At 44.7% G+C, this 17,478-nt stretch overlaps 3 protein-coding genes across 3 annotated transcripts; 1 reads left to right on the top strand and 2 right to left on the bottom strand.

Moving 5' to 3' along the window:
• Positions 1–195: 195 nt before the first annotated feature.
• On the bottom strand, positions 196–12,624 carry V1512DRAFT_100627 (uncharacterized protein). The gene is made up of 15 exons (XM_066912853.1): positions 12,405–12,624; positions 12,183–12,343; positions 11,815–12,123; positions 11,597–11,761; positions 11,410–11,544; positions 11,236–11,364; positions 2,099–11,188; positions 1,944–2,048; positions 1,689–1,895; positions 1,433–1,635; positions 1,154–1,382; positions 1,025–1,105; positions 802–979; positions 553–757; positions 196–503 (listed from the first exon to the last, which is right to left on the bottom strand). The coding sequence occupies exons 1-15, from the start codon at positions 12,457–12,459 to the stop codon at positions 284–286; spliced, it is 11,472 nt and encodes a 3,823-aa protein (XP_066773032.1). The 5' UTR covers positions 12,460–12,624; the 3' UTR covers positions 196–283.
• A 668-nt stretch (positions 12,625–13,292) lies between these two features.
• On the top strand, positions 13,293–14,717 carry V1512DRAFT_259189 (D-isomer specific 2-hydroxyacid dehydrogenase). Its single transcript, XM_066915596.1, has 4 exons — positions 13,293–13,427; positions 13,517–13,838; positions 13,890–14,441; positions 14,486–14,717. The coding sequence occupies exons 1-4, from the start codon at positions 13,356–13,358 to the stop codon at positions 14,665–14,667; spliced, it is 1,128 nt and encodes a 375-aa protein (XP_066773031.1). The 5' UTR covers positions 13,293–13,355; the 3' UTR covers positions 14,668–14,717.
• V1512DRAFT_259187 (uncharacterized protein) lies at positions 14,692–16,091 on the bottom strand. Its single transcript, XM_066915595.1, has one exon. It carries the CDS (start codon positions 15,736–15,738, stop codon positions 14,875–14,877), a length of 864 nt encoding a protein of 287 aa, XP_066773030.1. The 5' UTR covers positions 15,739–16,091; the 3' UTR covers positions 14,692–14,874.
• Positions 16,092–17,478: the final 1,387 nt, after the last annotated feature.

Here is a 17,478-nt window from a genome sequence, read left to right as displayed (position 1 = left end):
AGGCCAGTTATTGGAATCAGCCACTGAACCAACATCGAAGCCAAGTTCAACAGTAGAAAATAGTTCAAAGCCGAATTCACTTGTTTTGCTTAAGAAGCGCAAGGACATGCGGAAGTCATTAGGAATAGTTGTAAAAAAGGCAAAGGTTGCATAAGAGATCAAAGGTTTTGGAGTTCTGGGACGTAAATATATCGGATTTTTCAAAATTATCTCAACTTGATGTGTAACATGCAAATAGATTTAAAGAACATAACATAAAATTACAAAAACATGAACTCCTTAATTACAAGTATGGCATAAACGCATTTTCAGTCATTGCCAAGTGTTTGGGATTCACTGCCTGGGCGACCAAATCAATCACTGTCTGGTTAGCAGGAACTGTTCCTTTTCCAGGTTGAGCCAACGACGCGACCTTCTTCAAGATCAACTCAACGTTCAGCTTCACAATGTCTTGCAATTGCTGATCCTGGGCACATGGGCGGTGTTGGAATGTGTACCATGAACTTCATTTGTTAGTTAATCTTTTTCAATGCTGTATATAAAACACCTTACATAATCTCGTCGCGAACAAATAAAGTCAAGTATTGCTCGAGATCAAACTCGGGCTGCGACAAACATCGAGCATAAACCATTATGGCCGGCGAAAACAGGCCGTCAAGAGCAGTTGGACCCATGAGAGTCTGTAGGTTGGGAGTTAGTCGGAACGGAACTGGTTCAGAGTTGAAAAAAGCAGGAGTAGCGGTTTGCGGCGGCAGAGCTACATTGTTGTTAGTCAAGTTAATCAATCGACAGAATACTTACATGGCAAAGTCTCTGTTGCCCACGCAACACCAGATGCGTGCGAAATGTTTAGCTTGTATGGCACCCTAAGGTTGAGACACATCATGTACGTCATGAATGAGACTCCGGCATAAGAATACGAGAATTCTTTCCTGAATAACCAGAAATCATTAAACGACGCAAACGCCTTCATAAAATGCTACCAACTGTTAGCTAGAATTCAAGAACAGAGTCAAGCTCATACATCACGGGCAATTGTATTAGGAACCATGGTATTCTGAATCTCAGCCAAAATATCGATTTTATCGGTGACAACATCAGCCTTCTTTAGATTGTTAGACTGCCAGAGTTGTTCATGTAACACGAAACTTACAGCTTGCCCTTGCCTACTTTCAGATGCCTGTCTCATCTTCTGAATGGTAAACATTAATGGATCATCTTTCTTGAGTCCAGTGCGATGACAGTAATCTTCATAAATGTTTTGCAGTGAAATAAAATCAGGGCTATCTTCGATCAAACGGAAGTGTGGTGACAACGGAATAGCAGCAGGTAAATAGAATTGCAGATTACGGCGACGACTTTCAGTTCGACGAACCAAATTACTATCACCAATTAATATTTCTCTTAGTCGCATAGATCACCAAGCACATACCTATTGAGAATTCTAAACAGCTGAGTGATTCTCTCTTCACGACGGCAGTGTCTGGCAGCAGGATATTGAACAGTGAATGGATACTGGCGTGCATCTGATCCTCGAATTGTTATACGACGATAGCATAGACCTTGTACCCTGACAATGTCGATCTTTGGCAAAAATCGTTCAATCTTGACGAAGTGCGAGTTATTATCCTTGTGCTATAATGCTTTGTCAAAATATGACACCTAACGTGACAAGTACTGCAACATACCAAGAGATACTGGCCTGGGACTTCAATATCGTCAAACTTCTGGTAGTGGAACTCGCTCAAATGTGGACTTAATTGCTCAAGATGCAGATTCTCTGTGATCTGACGGCGGTCTAGCTTTTCTTCGAAGCGATCGCGCCAGCGACGTAGACGAGATACGTATGTCTGAATATTTGGAGTATTGTGCACAAAATCATCTTCAAATGCAGACTGAATAGATTATTAGTAACAATTTACGCCAAACGCTAATAAACAAACCTTTAAATGTTTAGGCAGAATACTATCAGCGAACTTGGAGATGTTAACTTCGGCAGCAGGAGGCAATCGTGAATCATCTTTAGGAGACGGTTGGCGACCCATATACTATTCCAAAAGTCAGCTTTGCGCAATCGGATTGAATAATAATAACATACTTGAACACCGTCCAATAGTAACGCTACTACTAGTCTATATGCGTCCTCATCGTCCGCACATTTGAACCGTAGATTGATTTGATCAACAAAGGTCTCCATTGATAATGACAAGAGAGGATACGCAGTCTTTAAAATTCCCAAGATCTCATCAACATATTCCCATGGCTGGAGTGGCGCCGCTGGCTGTTGCATCCCTTGCATGTTCTGACCAGAAACCGCTGGTGAATTGGCTGCCGCTGGCTGGTTGGGCCGGTTAGGCAACGCAACTGGCGCTGGGCTAGCATTTTCACCTTGTCCTGAAACTGACTGAACCATACGCGAACTACCAGTAGTCGCAGCCTGCAATGAAGGTGAGTTTCGGACACTTCCGTTCCCGAGCTGTGGCTGTCCGTTTCTTGCAGCGCCTTGTCTGTTCGCTTCGCGTTGAGCTGCTTGCATGGCTTGACGCTGCAGTACGGAGTAGTCCTCCTTTGTTGTACGTAGTGAGAAGTGCAATGCTTGAGGATAGCTCTTTGCAATTCTAATCAAAATCTTGCGAACCAAACGTGCTTCTTTGTGAGAGAGCGATGTCAGCAACTGAGGAATGTATGTGATCCAGTACCAGACTGGTACGTCACCAGTGAAGTTGTCAAACGCAAGCGACAATGCCTGAGAGCTGTCATCCAGGCTCACGAGCCACAGAATACGACCCAAAAACCTTCTGACTTTGCCGTTTCGATACAGAGCCGCCGCTTGCATATAGCAACTGATAGCATGTGTAGCGTTGTTCATGTTTCCTGTCGCCTTGAACCTGCAGTCATGGAAATAAGCCCACTCCGCCCAGGATCTGGACAAACCAAAGTCAATCTGAACAGCATTGGCAAAAGTCTGGTTAGCGTCGTCGAACATCTCGAGTTTAGCAAAGAACATAGCCTTCAAAGTAAAAAATTCAGCCTTTTGTTCTGCAGTAAAGTAAATGAGATTGGTATTGCTAATAACGTCCAATCCGGTCTTCAACTCGCTCTGGTTCTGGTAATGACACTTGGCTTGTTCGCGCAGTTTTAGGAACGCTTCTTGAATTTCAATGTTTGGAAGTGAGTAAATCTTTGTCAACTGGCCGATACAGACATCTGTCATTCCGTGCTTTCGCGCAACATGTGCAAATCTGTTGATGATCCACGCAATCTCGTGATAACCTCTGTAAGAAGTCGAATTTGCAGACGACGTGCCGGCTGAGTTATTTTCGTACTGAGCTTGAATCTGAGGAACCAGAGGCAAGTAGTACTTATTAATCACTGAGAACACATGCTGACGCCAGGCCACGAGGTCACTCCAGACATTGATATCATCCCACATGTTTGGAAGTCGCTCCCGCCAGGCCTGTAGAATCACCTTCATTTCTTGAGACTTTGTTTCGACATTACCGACATCAGTCGTAGCAAGATTCTTGTAAAGTTGAGAAGCCTCAAGCAACTCGACAAACTGCTGAAACGCCTGCAGCAAAGGAACATGCGCGTTGGTAATGACTTTTGGCAACGAATTCCATTTCCGCAAAGTCAACTGGATACCTTCATCGCAGCATCTTGACAGTTCAGTCGTCTGTGAGTCTGCTCTTTGAGAGTATTTCTGTAAGTACATGAAAGCCTCAAAAATTGACCGCCTTGGTGTTGGAACATCCATCACACTTTTGATTGACTGCTCCAGTGGTTCCTTTTCTGCCGTCCAATCTGCCATACGCCATGCACACTCTAGCAACAAATCTGTGAATCCTTCATGCTTAGCCAGCTCTGATAAAATATCCCATTGTTGCAGTTTTTCTGCTGCCAAAATCCAATGATCTTCCCACAAAATATACTCTGATTCAGAATATGGTAACGCCCCACTTCTAGCCTTGATCTGTGCCGTCTCATACATCTGCTGCGCCTGATTCCACAGCCCAATCTGCTCATGCGAAATAGCTGTGTTAGTCTCCACATACTGGCATCTGCGTCGCCACTGTCCGTAAAACATATCATCTTCCTGCAAAGACGCATACATCTCAATTAAAGCGTCCAAGTTACTTTCTCGCACCGCACTACTGTCAGTCTGCGGATGCAACTCGGCCTCTTCCAGCAACCTGATAGCCATATGCCAGCTGTTATAAGATCGGCCCAAAAATTTGATCAGATTAGGCGCCAACTGTATCGGAGGGCAGCATTTGCCAATACCTTCCAACATCATCTGCATGACATTCGGCTCCTTATCCATTTGCCGCGCATGATAATCCTTTGTAAGCAAAATGGTGAGGTTTCTAGACACGTCGTGCCGGTCACGAATGGACACAGTTGACCACGCAATCGGTAGGAAAGCACACCACGACCGACGTACTGCCTCAGGGTCATAATAAAACAACTCCATAAGCGGTCGAAAAAAGTTCTTACAACTAACTGCGCTCACAGAAGCGATGAACTGGCGCCGACCTTCTAAGAATTCCTCAAATGAATCTGTCACAAGATTGTCGCCCTTACTCTCAATTGTGCTTGTCAACATGTTAAGAGACGGTATGGTGAAGTCATTAGTAGACATAAATATGCGCGACTCAAACTCAATAGATCCAAACATGAGCTGTGTAGCCTGATTGAGCCAGACAGTGTCGCACAAACTCTCCCAATTCTGATCCTTAACAACATACATAAACCGTTTCCACAACGACTTATCTAAGCTGTTGCCAAAAATTTCCATTAATCTCTGCCTAATTAGCACGTTACTGACCCGAGTACCAGTCAAAAACGCGTGCTCCATGCGAACAGTGAGCTCGCTACGAGTTAAAGACGGTGCCTCGTAAATATCCACTACAAGCTGATAAAACGATTGCGTGAGTTCGGGATCACCACGCTGTTCAAAAATCATCATCTTAGTCAAAATTGCCGTCTTTTCTTTTAACAACGGAAAGAGCTCTGTATTTGAAAAAATCCAGACCCGGACGATTTGTAGAATCTTGAACAACAGCCCGCTGTCGGTCGAACGATCCACAAGCTGACTGACAACATTCAAAAACACTCGTCGCTGTTCTTCCAAGTGCGAGATGCGGTCAGCTGCAATCTGAATAATCTTCTCTAGCAGAACTACAATCTTTTTTGAATCCAAATCACTATCCTGTGATGTACCTGCGTCAGGAGTATTATTCCCAGTGCCGCGAGCAGCACCAGCACCAGCACTGCCTGGTGTCACATTCTTGGACGTCGAACTGCCGTTCTGACCAGACGTCGCTCCGTTCGGCATGGCCGAGCCAGCGGCCGCACTCTGACCTGCAGCCTGACCAGCACCATTAGACTGTGCAGGAGGCGACACGTGGTCTTTTGCCAATTTGCCGAACACCCGCATAAGCACGCCCAAAAGCGGATCAATAGCCTGAGGACGGTATTCCGTCAACGTGCATGCCATCATCACGCTTGATACTAGTGAGGTCGAGTTTGTAAAGTTTTCCTGCACAACGGTCGAGATCATGCTAATGAAACTCGACGCTGCTTCTTCGATCGCATCATCAGAACCTGAGGTGATGGCATTAATCGCCTTCAATACTCGGCCCAGAACCGGCTGCAAACAGTCTTGAACTTCTTCAATATCCGAGTGAACTGATTTGTTTAAAAGCTTCTCCAATTGCTCAAGATTAGCCAGAATCCAATCATCAGACTTCTGGTCCAAAGTGACGCGAATGACTTGCAGTGTATTAATGTATGAAACAAAGGTCGAACTGTTCAGAGGATTCTGCAAAAGATTGCGCTCAAAAAAAGTCAGTTTAACGTTGACTTCAGGCCACAGTCCAGGTCCCAAAAATTGGTTAAGCAAATCGAAAATGCGCCTTGCCAACGGATTATCAGTTGCCTTCTGAGGTGAAATGCATGCGAAGCGAATCAGATACGTAATCGTTGACTCACGCAGTAAGAATGGAACCTGAACTTCTGTATCCGCAGTCGCCATACTGGGCGATCCTGCCTCCTGCGGTTCTGCGGGAGACGACTGTTGCTGTTGCTGAACTTCCTCAAACCGACGCTTGCGCGAAGCAGGCGACAATCCTGAGCTTGGACTCTTCTCGCTCTCATTTTCTGCGGTCTTACTGATCCGCGTCTTCTCCCACTTCAATATCAGCTCTGCCAAGTCGACAGACAAAATCTGGTTTTCAGACGGTGAATTTGTGGTGAAACCGAGTTTTGGCATCGCTGCGATCACTAACCCAAAAAACTGCTCACGCGACTCGTAGAACAAATCAGGGTGCCTGACAATAAATTGGTACACGTTGATGACCTGGGACACACTATGTCCGTCTTCAGTTAGCACTCTGCGTGCAAACTTTGACCAGATCGGAATCTTGCTATCTGAAACTAGACGCTCGGGCAACACAGGCGCAAGCAGATCCAGTGCCTGCTTGACCAACACTCTTGCGTCACTGTGGTGCGCCTTCAACAGCTGAACATAGATTTGTAGTGCAATCTTGAGCGGCGTATCGTAGGCTGCGATAAAAAAAGCAATCAACACTGACGCGGCTTGTTTGCTAATCACGTCCTCCAATTTAATGTAATTCCATCCAACCTTGATAATGTTACGTCGAACGTCTGCTACCAAGGAAGGGTTGTAATGTACCAACGTCGCAGACATCTGCATCAATTGCATTCTGTACTGGTCCTGGAACTCTGAGCCGTCTTCTGACAAATCGCTGAGTGCTGGCTTCCACAGTTTAGCATGTACGGCCTCAATCCACGACTTTTCCACCAAATTCGTTAAATCTTTGTTTCGATGCACTTCCATAATGAGAATTGAATTGATTATGTATTGAAAAACAAAGCATTTTGTCTCTGTTGAAATGCCGTGCTGAGTGAAGTAGTCCAATGCCTGATTAAGATATATTTGTCGCGCTTCGATAGACTCTGAGCGAACAATCGTTTTGAAAATATATTCGTAGACCGGGGCCGTACCATCAATATTTTTACACGCGATTGCGTTAACAACCTTGAAAATCACTTCATGGTCTTCTTCGTTGGCATGCATGTATACAACAAAAACGCTAAGCAACTCCTCCAATGCCTGTGCAACACCTAAATGCACTGGCGATGGCAAGCTTCGCGACCGAGCAAATGCTCTGAGCCAGTTCGCGCTTTGCAGCAGCGACAGCAACTGCTCGCCCTGGGTCGCGATCCACTCACGGTCCTTTCTCGCGATTGCACCGACGATATAAATCATGTTGACTACCGCAGTGCACTTCTCGTCCGGAGTCTGAATCTCAAGTGCACGTGAAATCAGTGTCGGGAGTCTTGCAATCAAAAGTTGCTGCAGCTCAGTACTCTGTTCATCCTTCAGGAGATGTACAAAAATCTTGCCAAAACGACGGTCAGCTAGCTTCGGTGCAAAGTACTCTATCGTTTCTCTCGGATACCGCACCGTGAACTTGACAAGAGCCGGCCTGAACGGACTGTCGTGATACCGTCGCAAGTGCTCTTCGAGGTAGATCACGGTAGTCACCAATCCATCCATGAACCTGCTGGCCTCTGCCGGTAACAAATGATAGATGTTCATGATTGCAGCAATGATTTTGATGTTCTGCTGTGTCATGAGCTGCTTTCCAGACGACTGGTATAGCATTGCCGGCTCGGCCCACGCCTTCAGATGATCAAGCAACTTTGTACCAATTTCAATCTTGAAGTAATTTGTGAGCAACTTGAGCAAGATCGCAAGCCCATCCAGCCCAGCGATCGTCAGTCGTCGGTGGTCTGACAAGTTTTGCAAAATCGGCCGGAGCCCATTTTGAAGCAACTCTTTGGGCAGCTTATGGTTTTGCGACAAAACTTCTTTAAGTCCCTCGTTTGCGGCATCTATAACTTTCTTTGACCGCGAGTACAAGGTCTTGAAAAACACACCAATGATTCGAGTACGTGTTTGAACCTGTTGCTGCTGCGTGTGGTTTGCAAAGAAATCAGGACTCATCATTGCGAGCGTGAGAAGACGAATACACACAATCCGGAGCTGCACCAATTGCTCAAACACGCTATATTCCATCGTTCGATGCGACGATGGCGTGGCCAGCAATGCGTCATCATCTGCGTCCGCAAGCGCCAAAGCCTCCATCAACAACCTCAGCAGCTCGTCGTTGAAAGGCAGAAACCCGTTTCTGAGTGACAGGCAAAACGTGACGGCGTCGATGTTACCAATCTGCATAGGAAACGGCAACGCACGAAGCGGTTTACCGTAAATTGAAACCAGTAACGTCGACTTAACGTCCTGTAACATCTCGTGCAGTGGTACACCAGCCAATGTCGAAAGGTAGCGCAGCGAGCTTTGAACTGTCTCGCGCACAATCTGGTGAGAATTAGACACTTCGTAAAACAGCATTCCCAGAATCTGCTGGAAAAATCTAGTTGAAATCTCTTCTCTCTGTATGTTTGTATGACAGACTGTGAGTATGTGTCGCATCAGCATTTGTGCATCCTTTTGAGCGAGACTAGGCAGCTCAGGCGGGATATCTTTCAGTACAAACAGAAGTGACCGTATCATGTCAACCTCTCGCTTCAATGCCCACTCGCGCGAGAGCTCGCACTCGGTAAACAAAATCTTAAGACCGAGACAGCCACCGGCTTTGTTGTGCCATGGCTCTTCAAAGCATGAGTGACAAAACACGCTGACCATGATTTTAAAGATCGGAAACTTTTGAGCAGCTTCAGCAGATCCAAAGATCGAAAGACATGTTTTGTAAATCAGTCGAATTGCATCCATACCAGCCTCCCGCACCGGCGCCTTGTAAGATCCAAGCGCTTCTGAGATGGCCCGGTACAGCAGTCGGTAGTCAATACAGAGCGGATCCTCATGGTCGCTTACCACAAACGGCCGCTTGTCACGCTTGACTTCCATAATGACTTTGCCAATCTCAAGCATGACAACATGCTGGCAAAAGTCAGCAATCAGCGCAGTTGCCTCGTCCTTCACTTTGGCTATAGCAGTCGCGTTAAAAATATAAGTCAAAATCTTCAAGAACATGGCGTTTTGGGCGCAGACTGTACGAACTGGCTTGGGCTCTGAATGCAACGTAAATTTACTGTCGAGCGGTATCAGACCGGTGTCGATAGCTTTCACGCATTCGAGCAAGGTCTGAGCAACATCTTCTTCGAGTGGGGTCTGGTCGACAAACAACTTAGCGGTAGCAGCCAACAAATTGAATGCCTCTACACGGTAGTGCATGTCAACCTTGTAGTCCATGATTGCCCGAAATACTGCGTCCAGACCAGCAGAAATTGGGAACGACCGGCGGCCGGAAATACCGTTAATTTCAATCATGACCATTGGCTCGTTCTCTATTGAACCAGCAGTACTCAGGCTCTTTGGTGGCTCCAAGAACCGACGGTTTCGTCCACCGAGTTTACCCAATATACGCAGTGTCGTATGACTCTGCTGATGTGGATACGGAAGCGGTTTCAAGTGCATCCATAGCGCTTCCATGACTTCACCTATGACAGGCTCAACAACGTTGTCAAAATAATCCGGCGTCAGATTATCAACGCAAAGTTCAAGTGTTCGTAGACCTTGGCTGACCAGCTCTTGACTACCTTGCAACGCAATTACCAGCGGCCGCATGAGGTACTTTAGATGTGGAACGAGAACACTTAACCGGACTGGCACGGTCAAACACAACTCGACATACAAATCACGCTCCTGCGGCTTTCGAGCTGTAAGCAATAACCTATTGAGCGACTCAAGCAAAACCTGCAACAATGGCAAAACTTCCTTGTACAGCAGCTCAAACCGACCGCCACCAATACTTCTAAACAGAGCCCGCAGCAGCATGTAATAATTCAAAGGATCCTCGGCTGTAGTTGCAAGACTTGTGCATTTCAAGATAAGCTCGCGCAAGTGCGGTTGGAAAACTTCTTCATTTGTAGTGGAAAACAAGTTGACAGCCATGAACGAAAGCTTGAACAGTCGATTAAGCAGATTTGCGCAAAGCAGGTCACCTTTACCAATATCATCAAGTCGACCCATCAGAAAGTTAAGCAAAATCCCAACAAAGTTTGCAGAAGTCGGCTCACTGGCCAAAAAAAACTGGAAAACATGTAGCAAGGACGGATTTCTAAGCATAGCTTCAAACATGTGCGGCATTTCCGGCTCCAATACTTCATGAAAAGTTGCAGGGTCAATGTGTATAAAGACTGTCGCAAAAGACTCTAAAAGCTCTTTCTCTTCTTTTGAACTAGTGATTGGCACGTTCGGACCAATTGATTCGTAACTTCCGGGCCTGTGAGCATCGAGAGTTGCCTTCTCACGTACGGTAGCATAATAAGAAAATCCATTTGCGCCTTCGCAAAACAACTTTCTGAAAATAGTGACCTGCTCATAATTGAAACCCCGTGCAGATTCGTTCCACTGGCTTGGAGTGATTGCGGGAATGTCAGGTGTCGGAGGAGGATTACATGCCTTCAAACCAAACATAATTGTCTTCAGCCCATTGAGCAAGTTCTTAAACAAGTAACGCCCGTCCTTCATAGAATCGGACACCGATTGGGGATGCAGCTTAATTGGAAACTCGGCGAAAATGTCAATATGATCAAGATCTTTCGCATCTGCACTATCCTCAATGTCTACACGATCAAGCAATTCGAACGGCTTTCCTTTCTCTTCCTCTCTTGTGATGACCGCGATTGGATCAACAGGGCGCTTGTCAATAGTTTCTGAGCTATGCGAAAGAGCGTTTGCGTAATTTCTGTTAAGAGACGCAAATTTCTCCGCAAAGGCGCTCAAGATGAACATAATGAGTTGTCTGCCTTCAGCCCTGTTCTGTAGTCGCATGATGCGTTCGATGAGATTCAGCAGTAACTTCGCGCTCATAGTCTGGAAGCTAGCCGCGAGCGTATCGTCGTGCAAGTTACGCGCGTATACATCAACAGTCAGCCAGATGTGGGTCGGTGTAAGTTCTGCACGGACATGATGAAGTAAGTCTGCAATCATGCTGTATGCTAGCGGCCGTAAAGTTTCGTGCACTGTTAATCCATCACCAATAAGAATTTTCTCGTTCAACAGCAAATCAATTTTTGGAATAAAAACCGTTCTGAAATCCGTTGAGAGGATATGCCTGATAGCGACTAATAGTTCCTATAACATAGTCAGTCACATTGCAATAACTTGTTGATAATGCTCACCTTTCGGGAAGCCGAAAGTTCACGAGGGCAATCCTTGAGTAATCGGATCACAAAATCCGGGATCTGCGCGTAATATTTTTTTAATACCGGTGGTGGACCACGCAACAAGTAGGCCAAGAAATACATGGTCTAAATCTGTCGGTTACAGCTTCTCCGCATCCAATAACAACTCACCTTGACTTGAGCAGTGATGAATTCACCAAAGGCAGCGCGATTCCTGATTGCTGGAGAGACCGATGTGTAAATTTCACCTCTCGAAGCCGCTGCCGCATGTGCTTCTGCTTGCGGAGCAGCTTGTAAGTTCAACATCTGATGTTTCAGTTAGTCGGTACCGCTTTATAGCTAACCGAGACACCCATACCTCTACGATCAATGGAACAAAAAATGGTATATTATCGCTGAGAGACTGCTTTTGCGTCGTGGAAAGAAGGACTACTATGATCGGACATTCGGTCAAAACTCTGAACGAAAATAAGCTCTTTGGCAACGTTTTTGCTGGTGTTTCGTTCCCAATATCAGACTCCGGCTGCAAGACGCGTTAAAGTCAATGTGAAGAAAGCAAATCAAACCAAAACATACGGTCGAAACACTGGCAGGACCTTGAAGTGCAATACTGCTGTTGTGCAATTCGAACGTGTCGCGCACGACAATTGGCATGTTTTTGTACATTTCAATGACAAGGTCGAGAAACGGCTGAATCTGATCTGCAAGTGCTGCTTTATAGGCGCGGTGCAAAGCTGTTATAATTTTCATACACAAAACACCATTCTCTTCGTTCTCTGTACGTAAAAGCTGCAAGAGCAATTGCATAATTTGAATAGCATAAGGCCTGAAGTGATCATTCATCTGCAACCTATAAATGATTTCTAGCAAACAATTTCTCAGTTTCTATCATTTTGGTTTGCCGTCAGTATGCTGTTTCTAAGCAATGAAAATGATATACTGACCTGTTCTGGCGATACCGTCAGGAAGCTTGGAGGTAATGTCTCCAGCAGCGAGACCAACACAGGCAGTATTTTTGCTAAAAATCGTTGATAGTCTTGTGGCTGCTGGAATGTTTCCAATGAGTCGCGCAGATCTGTTGAGGTCGAGAATTTTGCCTTTATATCTATATGAATTTGAACGCGTTCAGTTATGAATACATCTGTGCTTTGTTGATTTTGACATACCCGTAGCTGGATCAGACAAACGCTGAGCGTACGCGTCTACACTAAGTCCAACCATAATTCAAATAATTTCGAGCGAAACAGTTGAATTGGTACGCGACTTTAGTCAACAGCGGAGATGGAGGAAACCAAAACCAAACCAAGTCAAACCGCTAAGGGTCGTCGACACACTGTCAGATTATCGATATAATTTATATACTGATTATACCAAAGGCAGTCAAATATTAGCTATAATAATAATGGTTTTGACGCTAATATGATAAATTGTGGTGAACTATTTGGATCGGTGCGGGTTATAGAATTTGGACGATTTGTCCCATTCAAAAAAAGTTGACGTCGTTGCGGAGTGTTGTTCGCGCAGTGTGGGAAAGACTGACCACCAATGTTGCTTAATAAGAAATTATGTAATCACTTTGTTGTATGTACCTCATAACTAGCCTAATATAGAAGCTGATCTGCTTAATTGGGATGCGACCAGTGCATAATTACAAAAGTGGGGGGGCACATTGCTTTGTTTAATTATTAGTCTATGAGTATCTGCAAACAGAGTATAAAATATAAATCGACGTGTTCGATATATTTTTTAAGTCAATTGAGCGGATTGTCTTTATTCAAAAAAAAATTGCGTATAATTCTGTGAGTATTACTGGTGAGTAGACATCAACTGTGTGAATTTACAGATGAACTGCACCAAAACACATTCAATTCATTGAATTATGATCAAACACTAAATAAAATAAATAAAATAAATAAAATAAATAAAATAAATAAAATAAAATAAGTCAATAGCAATTGAGCAATAAAAAATCTAATTTTTTCAAGTTAAAGTGGTCATCCCACGTTGAGTATCTGAAGACCCCAAACTCTTCGGGCCCAGTCAATATTAATCTACTCTAAACCCCCATCTACCAAATTTCCCTGCCCTGACCAACCAACAAGTATAAAGACAAAAGCATGCCCGTTCCCCGTACTGTTTTCTCCAGTTTTATTACCACTCTTTCTGCATCAATTCGCAGTCTTATCTACGTAAGTCCTATTTCATATTTACAATCTTGTTCCGGGCATCATTGCCCCGGAGATGGGCCCGAATCTTGTGCGGCGCTAATCTTCGATAGACTCGACAGTGTCCAATCCAAACATCATATCGACTGTTTTCATCTTCAACTACTTCATTCACTATGTCTAAGCCTCATATTCTTTTGCTCGGTAACATTAGCCATGCTAAGGCTGAATGGGAAGCCTTGTCTGATATCGCTACCCTGTCGGTTTGCGACTCTGCCAATCGCGAGGAGTTTATTAAGGACTTGAAGGGAAAGTATTCTGATATTGTCGCCGTTTACCGTACTTTCGTGTCAGTTGGTATCACTGGACGCTTTGACGCCGAGCTCATTAAAAATTTGCCTTCTACTTTTAAGTACATCTGCCACAATGGTGCTGGTAAGTGGGTCTTCCCTAAATTAGGGAGAGTATTTGACTTAACGAACACAGGATATGATCAAATCGATGTTGGTCCTTGCACTGCAGCAGGAATTCACATTTCTAACTGCCCTTCGACTGTTGACGATGCGACTGCTGATGTTAACATGTTTTTGATTCTCGGCGCTCTCCGAAGCTTCAACCAGGCTATGAACTCTCTTCGGGCAGGCAACTGGAACAGGGGTGCTTCCTTGTCGCACGACCCCGAGGGCAAAACTCTTGGAATTCTGGGTATGGGTGGTATTGGCCGCGCTGTCAAGCAACGTGCTGAGGCTTTCGGTATGACTGTCCAGTACTACAACAGAAAGGAACTGCCTGCTGAACTGTCTGGCGGTGCTAAGTATGTCGGCTTTGATGAGTTGTTGGCTACCAGTGATGTTTTGTCTCTTAACTTGCCATTGAACGCAAACACCAGACATACGATCAACAAGGACGCCTTTGCTAAGATGAAGGATGGCATTGTTATTGTCAACACTGCTCGTGGTGCGGTCATGGATGAGGCTGCCCTTGTCGATGCTCTTGCGAGTGGCAAGGTTTCCAATGCCGGACTTGATGTTTTTGAGGGTATGTTACATTGAACTGATTAGAGAAAATACTTACATTTGTAGCTGAACCTTCAATCCACCCTGGTCTGATGTCAAACGACAAGGTCATCTTGTTGCCCCACATGGGAACTTTGACTTATGAGACTCAAAAGAAGATGGAGGTCCAGGTCATTGACAACATCCGTGCTGCTTTGACCTCGGCCAAATTGAACACCATTGTTCCTGAGCAGGCCTCGCTGCAGTAGATACTACGATAAATAATTTCAATATAGAAATGATATAAGTATGACTTTGATGATAATTTTAATGTAATGTACACTTGGACCCTGTACAAAGTAAGCATAAACTCCTAACCCGAGACCCATCCAGATTTTCGCAGGTTGATCATTAAAGCGTAGACACCGACCACCGCGGACAACACCCCCCACACGCAAAAAAAAATTAAAGCAAAATTATTCTGTAAGCAATGAATCAATCTTAATTCTAGTGCTGCATTCGGTTGAGGTTTCAGAGTGTGATTTGGAGCTGGGAGAAGGCATGGTCGGACTATCGGACCCTGATCTATTTGAGTCTTTATCGTCGCGCTTGCCAGTCATGAGTCTCTGCGGCTTTAATATAGGATCGTAGCCGAGACAGACTCGCTTCGACTTTGAACAATTGAAGCACATTGGATGACGTTCGTCACACTTGATCCGTCGCTTGCGGCAAGTCAGACAACCAGTCTTTGTTCGCCGCTTGATCTCTTTCGCTGGCTTGCGAACAGTGACATCTGCCAGAGTAGCTGCCACTTGAGCAGCAGCAACCTGAGTTAGATGCATATTTGCAGCTCTAGCTTGATTTGGAGCAGAACTATGAGGAAGCGGAGGAAGAGGTTGATAATATGGAACGCTGCGCACTTGTGGCGGTGGGGGTTGCGGAGCTGTACTTGAGTGATTGATGGCCAAAGGCGGATCAAGTGGAGGTGAAGGTGTATGGTTGTTAATGTGCATTCTTAGTGGAGGTAATGAAACGTCCGACGAAGCAGCTGAATTAGTTGAGCCAGAAGAGACTGAATTTGCAGTATTTGGTTGACTGTGATATGTGTATGGCGAAGAAGCCGCTGCGGAAAAGTCTGATTTAGGCAAAGACTGGTAAAGAGAGTAGTAATTTGGAGTTGAGATTGGTGGATGTAATAATGAAGGCATTGTAGGCTGTTGATGTCTTTGATGTTGATATTGCTGTTGCTGTTGCTGTTGCCGATGCGGTTGATGTTGTTGTTGTTGTTGCTGTTGCCGATGCGGTTGATGATTATATGTAGGCAGCGGGTCGGCCATCATATTGGGCGTGATTGAATATAGTGGCGGTGTGCGTGCTAAAAGAAGACGAAGGCTGTTGAGAGAAAAGAGGAATCAAGGAGTATATAAACAGTGTAGATGCAGAACTAGGTAAACCGAAGCGCGGCGAAGAAGTGTGCTAGTATACACCGAGAAGTCGGCCAGAATGATCGTACGGAGCCTTAAGTGTGCTGGCTTAGTTAAACACACAAAGGGCGGGCGAACGACGGCAAACTTTGAGACAAGTCAAAACGAGGCGGAAGGCGCGTGCGTTGCGGCAAAGTGCGCGCCAGTCAACGCGAGCCTGATGTCGGCCGGTACAAGCCAAAACGTACCTTGAGATGAGTAACCAACCCTACATTCGGCAGCTACTACTCCGTACCTTTTACTCTGTGGCGGTGCGCGGCTCCCGAAGGAAATCCCCGACTATTTGCGAAACTCTAATGTGTTTTTCTCGGCACTGATTTCCATGTCTGAGATTTGACACCCTTCTACGGATTTTAGAATACGAGTCCCAATGGCTGACATTTTTTTAAATTGTTTAAACCTTTTTCGAATAGTACGTGCCAAGCCCTTGAGCTAGCATCATTGTTCAAGAGCCTCGGCTATTCAAAGCGGTATGCTTTGTGTAGTTAGGAGAGGTGAACATATTCACTAAGCGACAAAACAACGGACGGGACTGCTCGGTTCCATAAAAACGGTTTTTAAATTATTTTTTCTTTGTAGCTATGGTACGCGACTATTGTGCTCGCTACCAGATAATATAGCTTTTGAGTGGTTTCAATATATACTTATATATAGTGACGATGAGACTATTCTTGGAAGATCTCTCGGGTGTATTTCATTTTACATGTGACATATAACATAAGCACCAGTTAATTAGCGTTCGATGTACCGTAATCGGTACTATAAAACTGTGGTTCTGTAGCGGTTTGCAGGCGAGTATGAGCATGCTAAACGATGCAAGATCTGCAATCAGAAGATGGCTAAGACAGTTTTTCAAGAACAAGCGATGGTTTAATAAAAAAAAATTGGTTTTAATAGTACCCTGCATGGAAACATTTTTGCTCCATGAATTTGGAATGCTAAACCAAGACTAACGTGAAATAAAATGAAATTTACTGAGACCTGCGCTGAGCCGCGGCGCCCCTACGCCACTTACGATCGCAAGATTCCATCTGACGTGCGGCACATCGTGTGCATTTAAACTCTACGCTAGAACGCAAATCCGCATGACGCCGAAGAATTTATAACGCTGATAGCTTCGAATTGCTTCCATGCAGAGAACAACTTTAAAATATGTCTCAAATTTCACATCGGTTAACTCTGGGATTTCAACAGAACTCCGAACATGATGCGCATACGGCAACGGTTTCGCGAGCTCGTTCAGTTCAGGCGAGCAGATTGGACATAACGATGAGCTGTATATTGACACAACTGTTCATGATGACGGCTAAATTAAAACTGCATATCTATTTCCCTTATTTTTAAAAATATATTACTAAAGTATGATAGAAATTAATTTTGTAGTGTGACAACTGTTCGCTTAACTTTGAAACAGATCCGGCAGCCTATCGCAGTTAAGCGAGAATGTGTAAGCGACGGCAGTGTGCGAAAAAGCTTTTCCAGATTTTAAGTTTGCTGATACTGACTAAATTACATGATAATCGTTATAGTTTCTACAAAATTTATGATAATAAAAAACCATGACAAGAAGATGACAAGTTAAAATTGAAAGAAGAT

Source organism: Lipomyces arxii (assembly GCF_038497795.1).
Source record: "Lipomyces arxii strain Phaff 12-163 unplaced genomic scaffold V1512scaffold_3, whole genome shotgun sequence".
NCBI lineage: Eukaryota > Fungi > Ascomycota > Lipomycetes > Lipomycetales > Lipomycetaceae > Lipomyces > Lipomyces arxii.
The sequence above is the reverse complement of the archived record's forward strand: the minus strand, read 5'-3'. Positions and strand labels throughout refer to the sequence as shown.